At 33.9% G+C, this 18,661-nt stretch overlaps 1 protein-coding gene across 1 annotated transcript in view; it reads left to right on the top strand.

The window, feature by feature from the left end:
• brp (ELKS/RAB6-interacting/CAST family member bruchpilot) overlaps positions 1 to 12,140 on the top strand; it is a gene marked incomplete in the record, with an annotated part of 771,444 nt that extends 759,304 nt beyond the window's left edge. Inside the window, 1 exon segment of the mRNA XM_081742418.1 lies at positions 8,442 to 12,140. Coding sequence (XP_081598544.1) covers positions 8,442 to 8,492 — 51 coding nt within the window.
• Between the last annotated feature and the right edge of the window lie 6,521 nt (positions 12,141 to 18,661).

Genomic DNA, 18,661 nt, shown 5'->3' with positions numbered 1-18,661 from the left:
AACATCCGGTCTCTAGTTATTAGAGTAGTTATTCTATCAATTATTCGTTCCTAAAATATTTATTCATGCAATTATTATACGTTGATTGAAATATTTATTCAAACAGTTATTCATTATTGGAATAGATATTAAAAAAAACTATTCGTTATTGAAATAGTTATTCGAACTATTCGTTATTGAAACAGTTATGCAATTAATCATTCGTTATTGAAATAATTATCCAAACAATTATTCGTTTTTGGGATAGTTGTTCAATCAATTATTCGTTCCTGCAATATTTATTCAAGTAATTATTATTCGTTGTTGAAATATTCGTTGAAACAATTATTCATAATTGGAATAAATATTTAAACAATTATTTCTTATTGGAATATTTATTCAAACAAATATTCGTTATTGGAATAGTTATTCAAGCAACTATTCGTTATTAAGGTATTTATTCAAACAGTTGTCCGTTATTCGAATTATTAGAACAGTTATTTAAACAATTTTAGTTATTGGAGTAGTTACCAAGTGATTATTATTCACTATAATTGAAATAATTTTTCAAACAATCATTTTTATTAGAATAGTTATTATATCAATTATTCGTTATTGGAATAGTTATTAAATCAATTATTCCTAATTGGAATAGATATTCAAACAATTTATCGTTATTGGAATAGTTATTAAATCAAGTATCCGTTATTGAAATAGCTATTCAAGCAACTATTCATTGTTGAAATACTTATTCAAACAATTGTCCGTTATTCGAATTGTTATTCAAATAATTGTTCGTTATTGGAACAGTTATTCCGACAATTTTCGTTATTGGAGTAGTTAAGTGGATAATCGCTTGTTATTCGAATATCCAATCGGATATTGAAAACGAATATTTAGATATTCAAATAACAGCAGAACACTCATCCGAATAATCTTAACAGCGTACTAGGAAGAACCAAATATGGAAGACGAACAACGGAGAGATATGAACAATATTAAGAAACGACAACTATAAGCAGATAAAATAACCAACAAAAAATAGAAAGGGAATAATTTTAATCATTCCACGTTGCCTACCGACCTTTGGTTGAGGAACGCATACACATCCGCCCCCTCGGCATTTTTTGTTAAAAAAAAAAGAAAAACACAAACGAAGCTTTGAGCGGCATGAGAGGTTCATTAAGGAATGAGCTTGTAACGAACCAATTATTGCTCTCGTAAATTATTTTGAGGTAATGGGTAGATGTCATTAGCCAAACAGACCTTATTTCCTCCTGCGCTTTTCTTTAAATCTTCTTTCAGAAAAAAAATTAGAGAAACCGCATAAGGGGTAAAGTAAAGAGAAAACAAGTATACGAAATAAGAAAAAGAGAGAATTATAGAAAATTGTACTGACATACGTACATCGTACCAATAACAATATAAATCACAAGAAAGCTCTTTTTTTCCATCCTGTCTTTCTTTTTGACGAACCTTCTTGGCTAAGTGACTAATGTGTGTGACTTTCTGTACACGTGGATCCCGATGGAAGCTATTTTGAGTTTTAGTTTGTGTTTCGCTTCCTTATGTACAGGAGGTGCTCATCCCCTCAAAAGCTTGGACACAAACATCCCAATTTACCATTTTCCCTTCTAAAGTTACTATTTTCCTCCCAAATTTACCCTTCTGCCTCAAACCTATCATTCGATATTCATGTCAACAGAGTAGTTGGTGAGGCCTTTAGCAACCTTGGCTTTGTGATGAGATTAGGAAGTGATTTTTCTAACATCAATGTTCTCAAAACACTATACATTGCCTATGTAAGGTCTAAGGTGGAATATGCAGCGATAATATGGGGTTCTGATAGTAAGAAATATACAAGTAAAATCGAAAATATTCAAAATAAATTTGTGAGCTTTTTAACATATAAAGAAACAGGGATATATCCGAAATTTGAGAAGTATGATCTTCGAAGCAAATATTCATTACAATCACTTGAAAGCAGGAGGACTCACTTCATTTTATCTTTCTTACTTAAAATAATTCATAGTACAGTAGATTCAGAATATTTATTATCAGAAATCAAACTTCACGTCCCACATAGAACAACCAGACCCCATAATAGCATATTCCATCTCTCAGCGCAAAGGACTAATGCATTGGATGTATCGCCTGTCAGAAAAATGTGTTTATTGTATAATAAGATGTCAGAAAAGCACCCAGAGATAGACACTTTTAGCTATAGACAGAATTTTACTCTAAATAAATAAGGTGTAGATCATGTTATATGTATTTTAAAGTATTTTGCTATCGTATTATTTTGTTATCATATGTGTATTTTAAATTATATTATCATGATGGAAAACTGTAATTAGGCATCCGCCTGTTGTTTTCTGAAATAAATAAATAAATTTACCATTCTGCACCCCAAATATATCTTTTTCTCCCATCCCTATTTATCCTTCTCCAGCTAGATTGCACCTTTTTTAATGAAAATTATGCCCATCTCCAAATATTCTCATGGGCACACCTTCACCCTAAAACCCGCCTGTGGGCATCTCTGCCTATATAGTACTGAGATTACACTGGAAAGACGGAGTCTACTATTAGCGCGGGCTCCGAACTACGACCCATGCAGTTAGCGGATGCACAGATTATCATGAAGATTAACCATCTCAGTATAAATCTTTCCCCACCATATCTTGCCTCCTCCAAAAGAGCAATAGTTTTATTTTGGGTTCGAGTACTGGTTCGAACTCCACTTTTAATAGTAACGCCCTGTCTCGTATATTAGCGCTGAAAAGGAGCGTTAAATTCCAGTCATTATTCATTTATTATTACGAAATTACACTATATTCTTGAAACATGGGAAAAGTTTAATCCAATACTATGCTTAAGAAAAAGCACTAAACACTAACATTATGCTGTTATAGTTCACAAGATGTTAATGTTTTAAGTGTTGAGCGTGTGTGTGTTAGCCTCTGCACTAACTGCCCCGGTAACATGGGACAATTTTCATTCGTTAGTGTATACTCAATAACTCTAAACGCAACATTAGCACTCTGTTCAAACCGGAAGTGACAAAAATCAACCACTTCTGGTTTTAACGTTGATCACTATAGGGTAAAACCGCTAATAAATAGCGAGAAGTGGTATTCTGCAATCAAGTGAGCGTCTCAAGAACATATTCCATCTCTACTAAAACCGGAAGTGGTAGAAATCTACTGTCACGTCCGGTTTGAATATTAATTGGCGAAAATATCACGCCATACAAACCAAAACTTTATTAAATCGAGGATTTACTCCTTAAGAAGTTCAAAGAAGAGTTCGTGAAAACAAATCAATTGGTTACAGTTTCGTCAAGAATTCAATGTCGTATGGAAACACGTTTTCTCGATAAAATATATAGGCCCAGTTTTTTTTTAATAAATTACAGCGATAGCGTTAGAAAGTTTACACTTAGCTAGAGCGCAAAATATGAAAACGAAAAAGTTTACCCCTACCCCTTCTACATTACTTAATATTTGTATCCTAGTTTCCTATAAGAACCTACGTAAGAGATCTTCCAAATACCAAGGGAAAAAGTACAAAATGTATTATCATATTACTAAGGCCAATGTCACAGTTTTCAGTACGGTACGACTGGCTCGACTCAGTTTTGGTACGATACAGTTGTTTCAAATTGAGAGCTATTCTCCTTGCATTTCGGAGCACTTGATGAAGTACAAATTAGTTTTCTTTTTTAAGAAAAAAATCACATTTGAAAGTATAGTGAAATATTGATAATTGAATTTGAATAATTGATAAGTGAATTTGAATAATGGAGACTGATGGTATATAGTAGAGGTGCAGAAAGCCCGGCTTTTTGATAAGAGAATCTTTTCTCAATAAGAAGCCGTTTTAAAAAGGAAAGAACCGGAACTTTTCACTCTTTTTTGACTTTTTCTTACTTTCTTGTTCAACACTACTTTTGTTTCCCTGTAATGCAGGACGCAAAATTTCAAAGTCAGACGCACTCGCCAATCCAAAAATAATGGTGGCCAGTATCTCTCACGTACAAATTATGAGTCCCCCCCCCATGTCCTTTTGTTTGATAAAGAAAGAAATTAGATCAGGGCATAAAATTTCAAAACCCAGACAATTTAGACTCAGGATAATCAATTTTGAATTGGAGAATTCATATACATGTTAAAAAGTACCTTACCTTAAAACTTCACGTTTGGGTAATGCTTTCTCTCTGCACCGAAGTACCAGTTGTCGATTGCAGTTTTCGGATCAAAGTCCTTAAGTGAAGAATCATTGATAGAAATTGTCAGCAAATCATCCAGTGTGTCAGTTCTCAGTGAATTCCTGTAGGCAGTGCTAACTCGGTTGAGACTACTGAAGCCTCTCACATGAAGCAGTACTCACAAGTAAAACTGCACAAAATGTGACAATTGGAAGCAAATTTGGGAATCTCGTAATGAAATTTTCGATTGAGGGTGGGAAAGGAGGGTCAAATTACAAAGTTGTGAAGACTTCATATATTCCGTGTTTTGTCTCATTCAGTGACAATTATTTTTTGTGCGAAACAGAAACTGCACAGCCCTGCGAGTTTAGGCAGAAAAAAAATCCTACTGAACACTGTCCGCCATCTCTACATTTCTAGTCGCCAATGGCGACCGGAAATTTCGCGCTCTGCTGTAATGGATTCTACAATTACGTAAGTGCTTTAACATCATCCAGTATAGTCCCTTCAGGTTGTCTAAAAAGCCTTTGGAAAATGAAATGAAATACTTCAGTTTAAAAAGCCTTTGAATATTAAAATTGAAAATACATTTATTATGATTTGAAAATAACATTATAAGAACACATATGCATCATTTTGTTTCATGATCTGCTATTTTTCCGGCAACACCATAATACTATAGAGATTCTGAGGTTTATAGTCAAAATATTGTGACACGTAGTTTTCACACGCATCTTTTCAAATTAGCTTAACACCATTCAGGTAGTTCTGTAGAGACCGAAGCAAATAATACTCTGACGGTGCCAGGGCCGAACTATACGGTGGATGCATTAAAATCTCCCAGCCGAGCTGTCGTAACTTCTTGCAAGTCGTTAAAGAAGTATGCGGTCCGGTCGTCGCTGACAGTGTGGTATACAACACCTTTTCTGTTTATCAGTTCTGGGCGTTTCTTTTGAATTGCTAAGTGAACTCGCGCCAATTTTCGACAGTACAGGTCCATGTCTATCATCCTCCCCCTGTGGCAGCAGGTCGTGATGCATGATGTCCTTCCAATACCACCAAACGCACAGCATAACCTTCCTGGGTGTCAGCGTGAGCTTTTTACAGACTGCAGAACTTTCCCTCGCTTCAACCATATTTTCACTAACTGAAAGGACAGCATTTCGAACTGTGGCAACTAAGAGTTCACGTGGAGTTGACAAGCGGCTATCAGTTGTTTGAAATGAGCGTTCTGGTTGGCCATTTAGTTATTGGGGGTGTTTTGCACAAGTTCCTGCCGACGATGAATTGTTTATGGCACGAGCCATCATACGTAGAAGGCGGCATCCTTTACATACGGACTGCACTTCGGTTGAAGAAACCAATTATATTTGGACCTACCCAGAAAATTCTATTGAGAGCATGTCTGGGAATTATACGGCGCAGTAAATCCCCTGCACACTCATTAACCATTGATGAAATATACATTTTTGGATTACGTATGTATAACTTCCTTTACGCTGATATGGACCGCAATTCCATGTTTTCTCAAATTCGAAATAGCGCGTATTGAAATTTAGTTTTTTTTTTCTCGATGTTGGACAGCCATAGCTTTTAAATTACGAATTTTCTCTTAGGTCCATGTGAATTTTTCTTTTATTTTGATGTAAAGAATCATCTCTTACAGTTTGTCGGTATAGCTCATTAACACCCTGTATATATATATTCAAAACTTAGTGTGTGATCATTTACAAATGAAAGTATTTGACGGCGTATAAATTACTGTTCTAGAAAATACTCGATACCAGAATACAAGTAAGGTTTTTCGAATCCACATTAAATTACGAACAAAGCTTATTTATAGAATGTAGTTTTTTTTTTTTTTTGAGTCGGTCAAGTGTAAAAACGAGTAGTTACAACCAAAGTTTACCGTATGCGCAACATGTGCGTTTGCACGGGGCGATAAAATAATGACAAAATATACAAAAGTTAAATATATGAAGAATGTAGGCTATTATTTAAAATACACGTGTATAGTTTAAAGTTAATTTCTAATAAATAGGGGCAGGAGTTTTTCGCAATTTGAAGTTAAACATTTCGCATTTGAAATTAAAAATTTCGTATTTTGTCGCATTTTGAAATCTAAAGCTTCTCATTTTGTCACAAAGTAAATTACTTTACAAGCTCTAATATACGAACTCTAATATAAATTATATAAACTCTAATATAGGACTGAGCTCATCCGTGGCTAAGCGGTTAGCGTACGCGCTTTTGGCGTGGGAGACCCGGGGTCGATTCCCGGCGGGAGCTCATGTGGTTCGGATTACACGTTAATCAGTAGGTCCACGTCTCATATAGCCTCGCTGCTGAACGGGAAGTTAAACCCAAAATCAACTCAACTCAACTCTAATATAGGACTAATATAATTAATAAAAAATACTACTACTTAGGACAATGAACTTATTCGTTATGCAGTTACTAACAACAAATTACTTCTTTCTTCTTTCACAAGTCCAAAAACTTTAAATACACTAGCACAGTATCTTCACGATTGTCATCACAAAACACCATTGTATTAACCATACACTAGGGATGGAAAAATAATCCGGAACTTTCCCGAAATCGTAATTTTTCCGAATTCCGGAATTTTTCCGATTTTACTTTCCGGATTCCGAAAAGTAAAAATTCCGGAATTAGCCATCCCTACTATGCAGCAAGAACACATAGCCCCTACTGAGAAAAAGTGAGATACACATGCAAAAAAGAGGGAAACATATATACAATACATTAACTAAAAAACTAACTAACTAACTCTATGGCCTATGGAACCCGGAGGTTCAGTGCCGCGTTCACAAAAGCTCTCCACAGACTTCTATCCTTAGCTAATTGCATCCAGTTTCTACTTTGTATTCCTATCTCTGCGAGATCCATCTTAATACTGTCCTCCCATCTGCGCCTAGGTCTTCCTAATGGTCGTTTTCCTATGGGTCTACCAGTCAAGACTTTGAAAGCGTTCCTACTTTCTTCCATTCTAGCTACATGACCTGCCCACCTAAGCCTCTTAGACTTGACGACCCTAACAATGTTGGGTAAACCGTATAAACAATACATTAGTGCAGTGTATCTCATCTGCAAATTATTATTCTGATGAAAAGTACAGCATGTTGCACTGCATTTTAACAACAGAAATGGCCTTTAAAAAAAAATATCGTAATTTGTCGCGTTTTGCAGCATATTTCGCCCAAAATGTCAGTGATCGCATTTTGTCGTGCAATCTGACGTAGTTCGTCGAAAAACCAACTCTCGGCTTTGTCGGAAAACTCGCGATTTCGCAACTTGCGAAAAACTCCTGCCCTTACTAATAAATATAGTGTAACTTTATGCACTCTCACCGATCTACAGCACTTCTTATTTCTTCTTCTTCTTCTTCTTCTTCTTCTTATTATTATTATTATTATTATTATTATTATTATTATTATTATTATTATTATTATTATTATTATTATTATTATTATTATTATTATTCGGTGTATCTTATGTTTTAATTAATGCTACTACAATTAGGATGTGGTAACGTATTAATTTGGCTTTTAAGATGTCTTCTTTCAAGGGAAGAGGTGCTCTTTCTAGTGAAGGGACGGGAGGTAAATAATACTATTGCGTGGGGCAGCAAATTGACTGAGGCCGAATCTGGATAGAGGGGACAAAGCAAATAGCGTAATTTATTTAGACTTTTCCCCTTCCTGTATAGGTAATTACTTTACACATCTCGTTATTCATTGATTGATGAATTGACATCATGTCCTTTTTCTTAATCTATATTATACGGAATCTATTGTTCAAACTGAAATACAACGTTTAAAAAAGTAACATTTAGGAATACATTGACAGTCTAAGAGCATAAAAAGTAATTTCCTTGTAGTTAAATAGTGATTTTCTTCTAGGAAGAGGGTTTTGGCATTCCAAATAAAAGCATTTATAAACTGATAACGTCTGATGTTCAACAAGGGACGTTTTGGCACAAATCAGACATTTTTTTTATGAAGGAGCATTCTCACATGAAGCGTTTTGACACTAAATCAAATTTACAAAGAATAGCTGCCCTTGTTCGTTTAATTGACTAGTGTCATTTTTCTTATTCTAGTTTTTTTCTTATTCTAGTAGTTCTAGTCTAGTCTTTTTCTTATTCTAGTATATTAATAGTTTGTAAGATCACTGTAATATTTGAGAAATTCACTATTTCTAATAATTTTTCACTACTATTGAATTGCAGGTGGAGCCTGAGAGTTTGGAATCAACTAGTCCCATGAAACCAAAGGAATGAAGAACTGAATACTGTTGCCATACTATAGAAGATCTTTACAAAGTAGCCCTAGTCACATCATTATCCTGTGTTTTCTGCTTACCACCCACGCCAAAGATTGTTAAATAGTGAAATACACACACATATATAATTAGCTATTCAGCAAAAAGAAAAATAACACATCGAAGATATAAGTGCAGAGAAACCAAAATGTTAAGATTATTACAAAGAAATTACCAAATCTACTCTTCTGCAACTCCTATATTGGAAGGAATGTGTCAAGTAAAACTGAAACTTGTAGGTTAGCGGCACAAACGACTTCTAGCCTTCTTCAGTGATATGTCCTATTTAGAGAAGATAGTGCGTATGATTTATGGTTGTGTGAACGTTTGTGAGTATGTATGCAAAAAAAAATCTAATATAAAGAAAATAAAGTGAAGAATTCTGTGAGAAAAAGAGAACGAAAGTAGTTCCATGTTTTTATTGGAACCTAAATCTGCAAATTCAAAACTAATCTAACCTACAATTCCCCCTTCTCTTATCTTTGTGAAGACAGACTGTTGAAGCTGAATATAACTTCAAACGTTAGTGGAAACAATTTTACATTACTACATTAATCAATTAATAACAAATCATAATAAAAATGTGTTTCTTCTGCTATTACGTCTAATAACAGCAAATCATCTTCCATTCCTCGATTTTCGTCGATTACCGTGTATTATCTTCATAGTAGTGTGACTTCACCTCTTCCTCCCTATCTCCTATATACTGACTCTGTCCATAACGAAGTTCGGACTTCTAGCTACTTAGTTGGAAGCTCTCTCCAAAACTATTAATAGATAAAGCTAATATCTGAAAAAAAAAAGTATATCTGAAGAAGGAATCTTGAAGCAATAAAGAGGGAATTTATAATTCCCCAAGAACCGCAAAGAACTCAGAACTGTTTCCCCTTTTCATCACTAAAAAAATAAAAATAAAATATGATCTCGAAGTACTCTTTTTGTGTACATAGCTGAGTAATAAGTAAATGTTTAGTGATGCTAAAGAGACTAGAAAAGAAAAATTCAACTACAATGAACGGAAAGATATGAAAGTTGTTGACAATAAATTTATTTATTTACTCAAGAAATTCATGTCTTCCTATGGTGGAAGGTTATTGCTTTAGATGTAGGCATGGTCAAACTAGTAAAAAAATAAGATGCAAGGAAAGAAAGTTGTTAATTCTTTGTGAAAAGTATGGAATTTTTAGGATAAAAAGTTAAGAAGAAAAAAGGCCATTGTTCCCAAGGACTTATAGTATTTGACATGGTTGTCATGTAGTATTTTTCTTTTTTAATCTACATATATACTTATTCAGTGTTGGTATCTGGATAATTGGACTTATGTTGTAAGCGTTAAGAAATACTTATAATGTACTGATATCCTCCTCCAAGACCCTGCTTGCCCTCTCTATTTCTCCTTATGAATATATATACAGTAAACATTTATATATAAATGTACATGTCATGAGGAACATGTGGTGTTTAGATCATGACAGTTAGCACATCTGCTACTACGTTATTATTACCGGTAATATACTTCTGCTAAGGAAGAACTTTCCAGGAGTTATTTTTTTCCTTCACTAATATTTGCGTGTGTATCAAAATGGAAGAAGTTCTTATTGTGATGTGTGAATGTGTATGAGTGTGTGTGTATGGTAAAAAAATCTTCGTTTGGGCGTATATGTAAATCTGTTCAAATCAGACTTCTTAGCTGATGTTGCCCAAATCGAAAGCAAGATCTATACACATAAAAAGGAAGATGGTTTTTAATTAAAAAAATAATAAACTTCATTTAAAATATTAAGTAATAAACAAGATGTACTTCTGCCTGACGATGGGGTGCTTTAATGATAGACATATATTTTGAACATTACGACTGAATAACTAACATTCATATACTGCTTGAGTAGACCACTGCCAATGTAATTCAGTCAAGTAATGTTTTAGTGTCTAAAGAGTTTTAAATATGAGTAAAAAATGTATGCTTCTATTTATCTGTTTCTCTCTACCTGTCTGTTTATGTTCTTTACTATGTTTTTTATACTATATCTAAAGACGTTTCCATCTAGTTCACAATTTTTCTCAATTCTAGATTGAATTACTAAAGAAAATAAAATGCTTTCAAGTTCCCTCTCCTTAGCTATTCTAAGGAGATTTGTGGAGCTTGTCACATGCCACTTTATCACAAAACATTTTTCTTGTTAGAAAAATGGCAAATTTTTAAATTCCTAATGTCTGCACTTGTGGATAAAAAAGGGAAACTATATTGATTAAAAATTGCGCTTTTGTATGTTGGTGATAAAACACATTCATCCGTTAATTCTGAATTGAATTTTGTACATAAAAAAAGAAGGCTTGCAATCACAAAAGTTCTTTAAAATCCTCCAGAAAATTTAAATATTTTCTTCTAGCCCAATAACACGTCATAGTGTGTACTAAAAAGAAAATTTAAAGAAAAAACATCAAAATTATATTTTTTCTTTATTATTTAGGTTTCGTGAAATTTTTACTTAATGCAAAACTATCACGGTAACACATTTCTTTATGTACTGTATGTGTGAATGCAAAATGTGTGTGTATTTGCAACAGACAAGACAAACGAACTTACACGTCAAATTATAAATGTATGTAAATGGCGTTCGCTTATTTCAAAAAAGAAATAATTTTTTGTATACTTCAAAACTGATTAGTTTACTAAAACAGATTGAAACTAGTTGAAAAATTTGAAAAAAAAAAAAAAAAAACAAGACGTGGGCTATGACAGGTTGGTTTAAAGCATTGAGATAAGAAATAGCACGTGAGATAATTAGCTAGATTTTTATATATGTGTATAAAGAGTGCATCTTTACATGATAAGTGCATAATACAAGTTTGTTTGCATGCCATATGTGTATGTACATATTAAATACATGATACGCTGAATGTGTGCTTGTATGTATGTATGTGAAATTGCTATGGTGTATGCACATGTATGTAGGAATGAGAGAAACGATAATGTATTATATATATATTGAAAAAATATGTACAATGAGAAAGATAGGTATTGTGAATTAAACCTACACATTTCTACTCGCTACAGGGAAAATGTATGGAAAGAGGGCACCCTGACATCATATATGAAAGTCAGACTTTCAGAGTCATACTGCCATTGCTGTGCCATTATTGATCGTATTATATGAATCCAGACTTTTTTCCTTTGAAAAAAATTACGGAAATATGTGCATTATGTGTACGTTAAAGTATAGATCCCCAAGCAGCAATAACCACAGCTCTTATGTGAAGCAAGGGTATTAAAAAAATTAAAAAAAAAAATGTAAAAAGATCAGCATGCATGTATATACAATGAAGTTGTAAAACAAATAATAAAATATGGATAGGCATGACAGATAATTATATATATTTAAAGAGAACACATACTTGTACAAAAATTATTTAAAAAAATATTTGAATGTTGCATTTGTTGTATATGGATTCCTATATTTATTAGGGCCAAAATTAGATACTAAGCCAGCAAAGGACAGAGAACAATATTCCTTACTTATTTTTTAATTCTTCTATCATCATGTACCCCTTCTTCAAAACTATTACGATCAAGTACCCTTCTGAAACAAGACTCATTTAATTTTTTTTGAAAAAGGTATTCTCCCTTTCAAGTATAGTTAACTATAAGAATTTAAAAACGATAACATGGAGAACAATGTGTTTTATTGTTTTCTAAATAGTCAAATTATAAAAACAATGGTTTGTCAGTGTTGGTTGTGAAGTGCCATATTTAAAAGTTTAAAAAAAATAAGCTGTATTTATTGTGATGTACAACTTCAACTTTGCTAACCATGATTGTGTGCTGCTAGTATATATTAGTAATACTTTTCACCTTTGCCTCAAGAATGAAGAAAAAATGTACTAATAAAGGTGGAAGAATGCTGCTCGTCTTAAATGATTTTTTCATTCCCTGAAATATATTAAAATCTTTAAAAAAATAGTTATTGAAAAAGAAACATTATTACGTGGGACAAAATGACCTTTCAAATCTTTAGATGTCTACTCTTCGACCCTGTAATAACTTAAGTATAAATTCTATTACGACTGTTGTGAAAATTTTTGATTCTATATTACATACATACAGATATATATATATACATTAAAACGTTCATATACATTTGAGAATCTATTGTATCTTATAAGGAAAAAAAACGTGTATGACATAAACAGACTTCTTAGTTTTTTTTAAAATTAACTTTTATTTGAGTAATATATTTGAACATTTTTACCCTAAATGAATTTAAAAATGGAATAAAAATGTATGACAACTCAAATGAAGATTAATTGAAAAAAGACGAGTAAGTCCATTTGTTTTTTCTGTGTTTCCTAAAGAGAAAACAATTATATATATATATGTATAGTATGTAAAACATAAATCTAAAATTTTTAAAAACATGTAAATAAAGGGGCGTCATCGATCAACTATATTTTATTTGATGGATTAAACAAAAACACACACTCGAAATATAATAATAATAATTTGTTAATGAATTTTTCAATAATACTTGTTCGCCCTGTTTAAGCGTATGTGAAAAGAGGGAACCAGTATATAAATATATATACATATGTGTAATTAATCATGAAATGAGAGCTTTATATATATATATATCTATCTTTTTTCTACCTCCTTGAGAGTTGAGAATTTTCTGTATGATTAAGTTTTTGAAACAAATCATTTGATTGGTTGATCCAAATGTGATGTCCTGTTGAAAAACAATTGTGTTCATCATTGAAACGATTTATTTTTTGGGTTGTTTCAATGTGTCATAGTTGTATAGATTAAAAAAAAGTGGAGAATGAATTTTAAGAGGAAATATTAAAATAATAATAATAATAATACGAGGAAATAATTATTTAAACAAAAAAATCATGAATGAATGTTGTTAACTTAGAGAACACAGTGTTTCCATAATTGCAGTCACGCATTGCTCGAATAGAAAAAAATTAAATGTAATTAAATAAAAGGTATGTTTATTTCGAGTCACGTTATTGTTTTCTAATATGGCAATATGAAATCAAAAGTAACATTATTCAGAATTATTTATGATTAACAATACGTCATCATTTCCCCTTTGACGTCAAATAAAATGTTGGGCACGAAATATCGTTATCATTATTCAAACAAGGACGAAATGTTCAACATTGTTTATGTACTCTACTACTACGAAAACAATTTTGTAGTGTTACAGTATTTTCTTTTTATCTTTTTTTAAAAAAAACAAATTCAAAATCTACATAATTTATTTATTTTCCCATTTTCTTTTGACGGCCAGCGTAGTTTGTTGTGTTTGACTTGTTTCAGTGTCATATAACTGTTCTAAACACTTCTGAAAAGTACAGTTCTGACATAAAAGAAACACAAATAAAAAATTTTCTATCATTACGTGCATATTCATATAAATATATATATACATATAAAATGTGTGACTGGAAATGTATTAAGATCAGTGTTCTCATGTTGTTGAATAAATCTAGGTTCAGTGAAAGGCAACATTGGTTTGTTTATTGTTTATTATGTTTGTTCTTGCTGGTAATGATGGTATACTCTTCCTTATACTGGATTATCTTTTCTAAAAGGGTAATGGACAATGGGAACAAAGTATCCTGTAAGTTAAAAAAAAAAAAAAAAAAACATTTTAGCAGTAAGGTCATGAATAGAAGTATTAACTTCAGAATACCTAGCGGATCATCGGAGTTGGAATAGAAATGGTACGGTAAAAACAGGCTTATTTCTTCTCATAAAAATGCAATCAAACGGTAGCAAAGGAAAGGTTCATTCGATTTTTTTTTTTTTTTTTTTTTGGAAAAATGTAAACATTTAATTTTTCCATTTTCCTATTTTCATGACACACGTTTCTTTCATTAGTGTACCGGACAAAAGCATCATCTAAGTTATAAAAGTGATATTTTTTAGCAGTTTTAAAGTATATATTAATGTATAGTATAAGGAAGATGTGGTAAAGAGATCATAAAATATCCTAGTATTCTAATCAAAATGTAATGTGTTCTTCAATTATCAGTCTGGATCTTCTTCTAATGAAGAAGAAGAGTAAAGTTGAATTAATCTCAATTTTACTAAAGGTACCATTCCTACCTTTGGTTCTAATTAAGGGAAAAATCAGCGAGAATCTTCGTTAGAATGACTAATTGCGAAAAACCGTCACGACCCTTTCTATCAATGTAAGTATGGAAGTATAATACTAATTTCATTGCTGTTTCGTCTAACTCAAGTTTCTGTATCTATACGAGTGCGAAATACCACTGGCCGCTAACTGGAAGTTGTTATTCTTAACTTTTACATAGTGTGGAAGAAAGTATTTTTAAAATCTGTCAACACCTAATCGAGTTCAAAAAAGAAGAAAAATTATGCAACCGCATTAAATTTTCTTGCTCTTAGAGCTTATATTACTTCAAGCATAGTTACAACTGAAATATTTATTTAGGAATTATGAACAAAAGTGTAACAAGCGTTTTCGGAGTGCTTCATCGGGAGAAAACTCACTCTGCCTTATGTAGAGTCATTTTCACGTATGATTAGCAGTGGCGGCTGGTACTATATGTTGCATGGTTGTGCAACCGGATATGTTTTTTTAATACTACAGATATTTAAAAGTATTAAAGTAGTGTATCAGTAAAAAATAAACCTTTGCTCTTGAGCGAAAAACAGTATTGATGAATTTCTAAAAAAATAAATTTTAAATACTGAAAGAAAGAGAGTGATTTACAAATCCAGTGGCAGAGAGCGTTGCAACTGGAAGCAGTAACATTGAGCATATGGCAGCGAGCTCCTATCTCTTAACATGAGGAAGTGGATTTATTCTTGCGTCGCTGCTATCCTCCCGTATACCTTTTTTCCAGTTGCTACTTCGTTTTCAACTGGTATACAACAGTCAGCTTCTGTAGTAGTTACGAATTCCTCCGCTTGGCAGCGCTTGACTCAATTGATAGGTTGAGTGAGATATAGACGCTTGGAAGAAAGAAGTTATTCACCAAACAGAAACTCGCAACATTACAAATACGAGTCTGGTGGTAGCAGGGGCGGATCCAGGCTGAATGTTTGGGGAAGGGCGGTCGTTCGAAGTCAATAGATTTTATTTTACATTTATAATACAAAAGTAAAAATTCTTGGGATAGATTTTATTTTTAAAATAAAAATATCCTATTCTGGAGAGAGTGAGGAGGGGGGGGGGCGATCGAGTCTCGAAGAAGAAAATGTCTTACCACTGGTGTAATTCCTAGCTCTGTGTCGTTCGCGCACATGATTCGGTGTTCGACTTCCGGCGGAGAGCATAAAAATTAATCTCAAATCGTTCACTTTCAATACTCATCTGTCTTCTTTAGTCTAAATTCCTGGAATATTAAACTTTTTTTTTTTTTCATTTTCGTAGAAGTTTTGTATATAAATAGTGTATAAACTTACACTGATAGTAGTTGTTTGAAAGCTTAAAAGACTTCCTTCTTGATATTTTCTGAATATTTTTTGGATAAGACTCAAGAATACTGGGGGAGGGGAACACTTGCGCGTAACTAGATACCGTTGATATTGCAAGATTGCAACCGGTGCTTCTACAGACCACGAACCGCTACTGATGATTAGCGTCATACTAAAGGCCTGACTACAGCAGGAAACATATGTTAGTCGATCTCTTTAGTATTGCACTAATCACCCGTCAGAATGACTCTGCATAAGGCCCACTCATTCTAAATGAACCAGAAACAATGGTAGCCGGTTCTAAGGCGCTACTACAGGATTGACTTATTGCGCTGGCAATGCTGACAATTAAAGAAAGAAGACAAAAAGAATAATTTCAAACTAAGGGATTTCTACATTAGAAATTCTCCAGCAAAAAGAACTGATATATTGGTTTCATCTGTCGTCATTAGACGAGTTTCACATTTTCAAAAATATACTTCAATTTATCTAGGTATAGCCAGTTTTCTTTCAGAAGACTCGATTGAAAGAGCGAAACGAAAATGTGAGGGACGCGTAACTCCACTGTAACACTATTTGTTAAAGGACGTGCCCTGTACATCATCTAAATTTTATTTACCTTAGCTCCGGGAGAGGGGAATGTTAGCTAAACCTGGCAGGGGCGGCTTTTGGATTTTAATTTTGGGTAGGCTCCTTCGCTTATGGCTACATATACACATTTGATTGATTAATGACAGTAGGAAATTACTTTTACAGCAGTGGTTAATGCTATTTGTTAAATAATTATCTACCATTAATATAAGTAGTGGAAAATATATTTACTCTTTATTATATTTTTTAGCGTTTATATGCGAGGGCTATTTAACTCGAACAGGCAACAATGCTACGATTGAAGTGTCGTGTGGGCAGGAGACAAATGGTGAACGTAGTGTGTTCCGTTGATATTTACGAGTCAGTTCAACGGTGCTGCGGTCCCATATTACGGTGTGTGTGGCGGGTAGACTTTGTTAAAGTGATTGTTGTGTGAAATACCGCCCTAACGCAATATTCACGCGTGCAGAACAGCGTGTGTTTATGAAATTCCAGGCGAAATGCTAGGACGATTCACAGAGGATTAGTAGTGGCCGGTGGTGAAGCTGCTCTACCGTATCGGACAGTGACGAGATAGATTGCAGCATTTAGGCGGGACGACAGTCAACAGACAAAATGCACAGTGGAGAGCATATCGAACGAAATTCATCTTGCAAGACTACGGTGATCGGCGCTGGACTTGTAGTGAATTGGCGCAGGAGCTGAACATTTCTTCCGGATCAGTGTTCCGCATGCTAACACAAGATCTTGGCATGCGGAAAATTGAAGCCAGATGGGTACCCCATGTCCCAACCGAGGTTCAAAAGTGGCATAGTGTGCGCGCCTACATCTTTAAAGTTACAATGAGAAAGGTGATGACTTCTTACACCGCATTATTGCAAGTGACGAAATGTGGGGAAGATCCTACGAGCCTGAATTGAAACGTCAGTCGAGTGAATGGCGCCACCCAAAATTTTCTCGACCGAAAAAGCTTAGGCAAGAACCAGCAAACGTGAAGGTGATGATGATAATGTCATACGACCACGAAGGCATTATCCTGTCATATCAAGTTCCACCGGGCGTTATCGTGAATGCTGCATACTATGCTTCATACCTCAGTTACCATTTGCGACCAGCATTGTGGCGCAAATGTCCATACCTGAAGTCTGGACCAATTCTCCTCCATGACAATGCCAGGTGCCATACGGCCAATCCAGTACAGACTCTGTTACGATGATGGGGTTGGGAGGTATTGAAGCACCCGCCATACTCCCCGGACATGAGCCCCTGCGATTTTGATCTTTACACCAAAAATGAAAGAACCTCTCTCAGGGGCAAACGTTTCAGAGATATTCCCAGCATTTTTCGTGCCTTAAGACACACTGTCAAACACCCTTTCACAAAGTGGGGCTTTGATAGGTATTCAACTGTTACTAGACATTTGGCGAAGAGTTCAACAGGCTGGCGGAGACTACATCGAATAACTGTAAGCGTCTTGAGGTGAGTGGTTCAATACATTCCATTTCACAACAACAACAACAACTACATTCCGTATGTTGCCACTTCGAGTTAAATGGCCGTCGTAATTTTCCAAATTTTTGGGTAGGTCTATGCCTAGCCGGCCTACCCGCTAAAACCGCCACTGAACCCTGGGGGTTATTGTGGCGCCCTCAGTATTTTTACCACCAGCCGCCATTGATCAGAAGGAAAAAGTTATGCCTATATTATAGGATTCTTAGTGCAACTTTCTTTGTTCAATAAACCGCTTTTATATTTTAGTGTAGTAGGAAAATTCGAATCACTCTGGAGAATCACAATAAATCCAAAAGTTTAAAACTTAATCTGGATAATACAGAGCGTTCAAAAAGTCTCTATACACCTGAATCGTCTGGAAGCATGTTTGGAGTCTCATGGGGGACATTTCCAACATTTGCTGTGAAAATGTGTGTTAAAATGTGTGTGTGTATATGCTACGCCCTGTACATAGTGCTTTTATGCCATAAAATATGATAAATTTTGAGTAAAATAATTTTCTCGTTGCTTTGAATATGTGACAATTCAGGTGTATAGAGACTTTTTGGACGCTCTGTATATACGAACGAATA

The sequence above is a fragment of the Thermobia domestica genome, chromosome 16 (assembly GCF_964235325.1).
Source record: "Thermobia domestica chromosome 16, izTheDome1.hap1.1, whole genome shotgun sequence".
Classification (NCBI taxonomy): Eukaryota; Metazoa; Arthropoda; class Insecta; order Zygentoma; family Lepismatidae; genus Thermobia; species Thermobia domestica.
The sequence above is the reverse complement of the archived record's forward strand: the minus strand, read 5'-3'. Positions and strand labels throughout refer to the sequence as shown.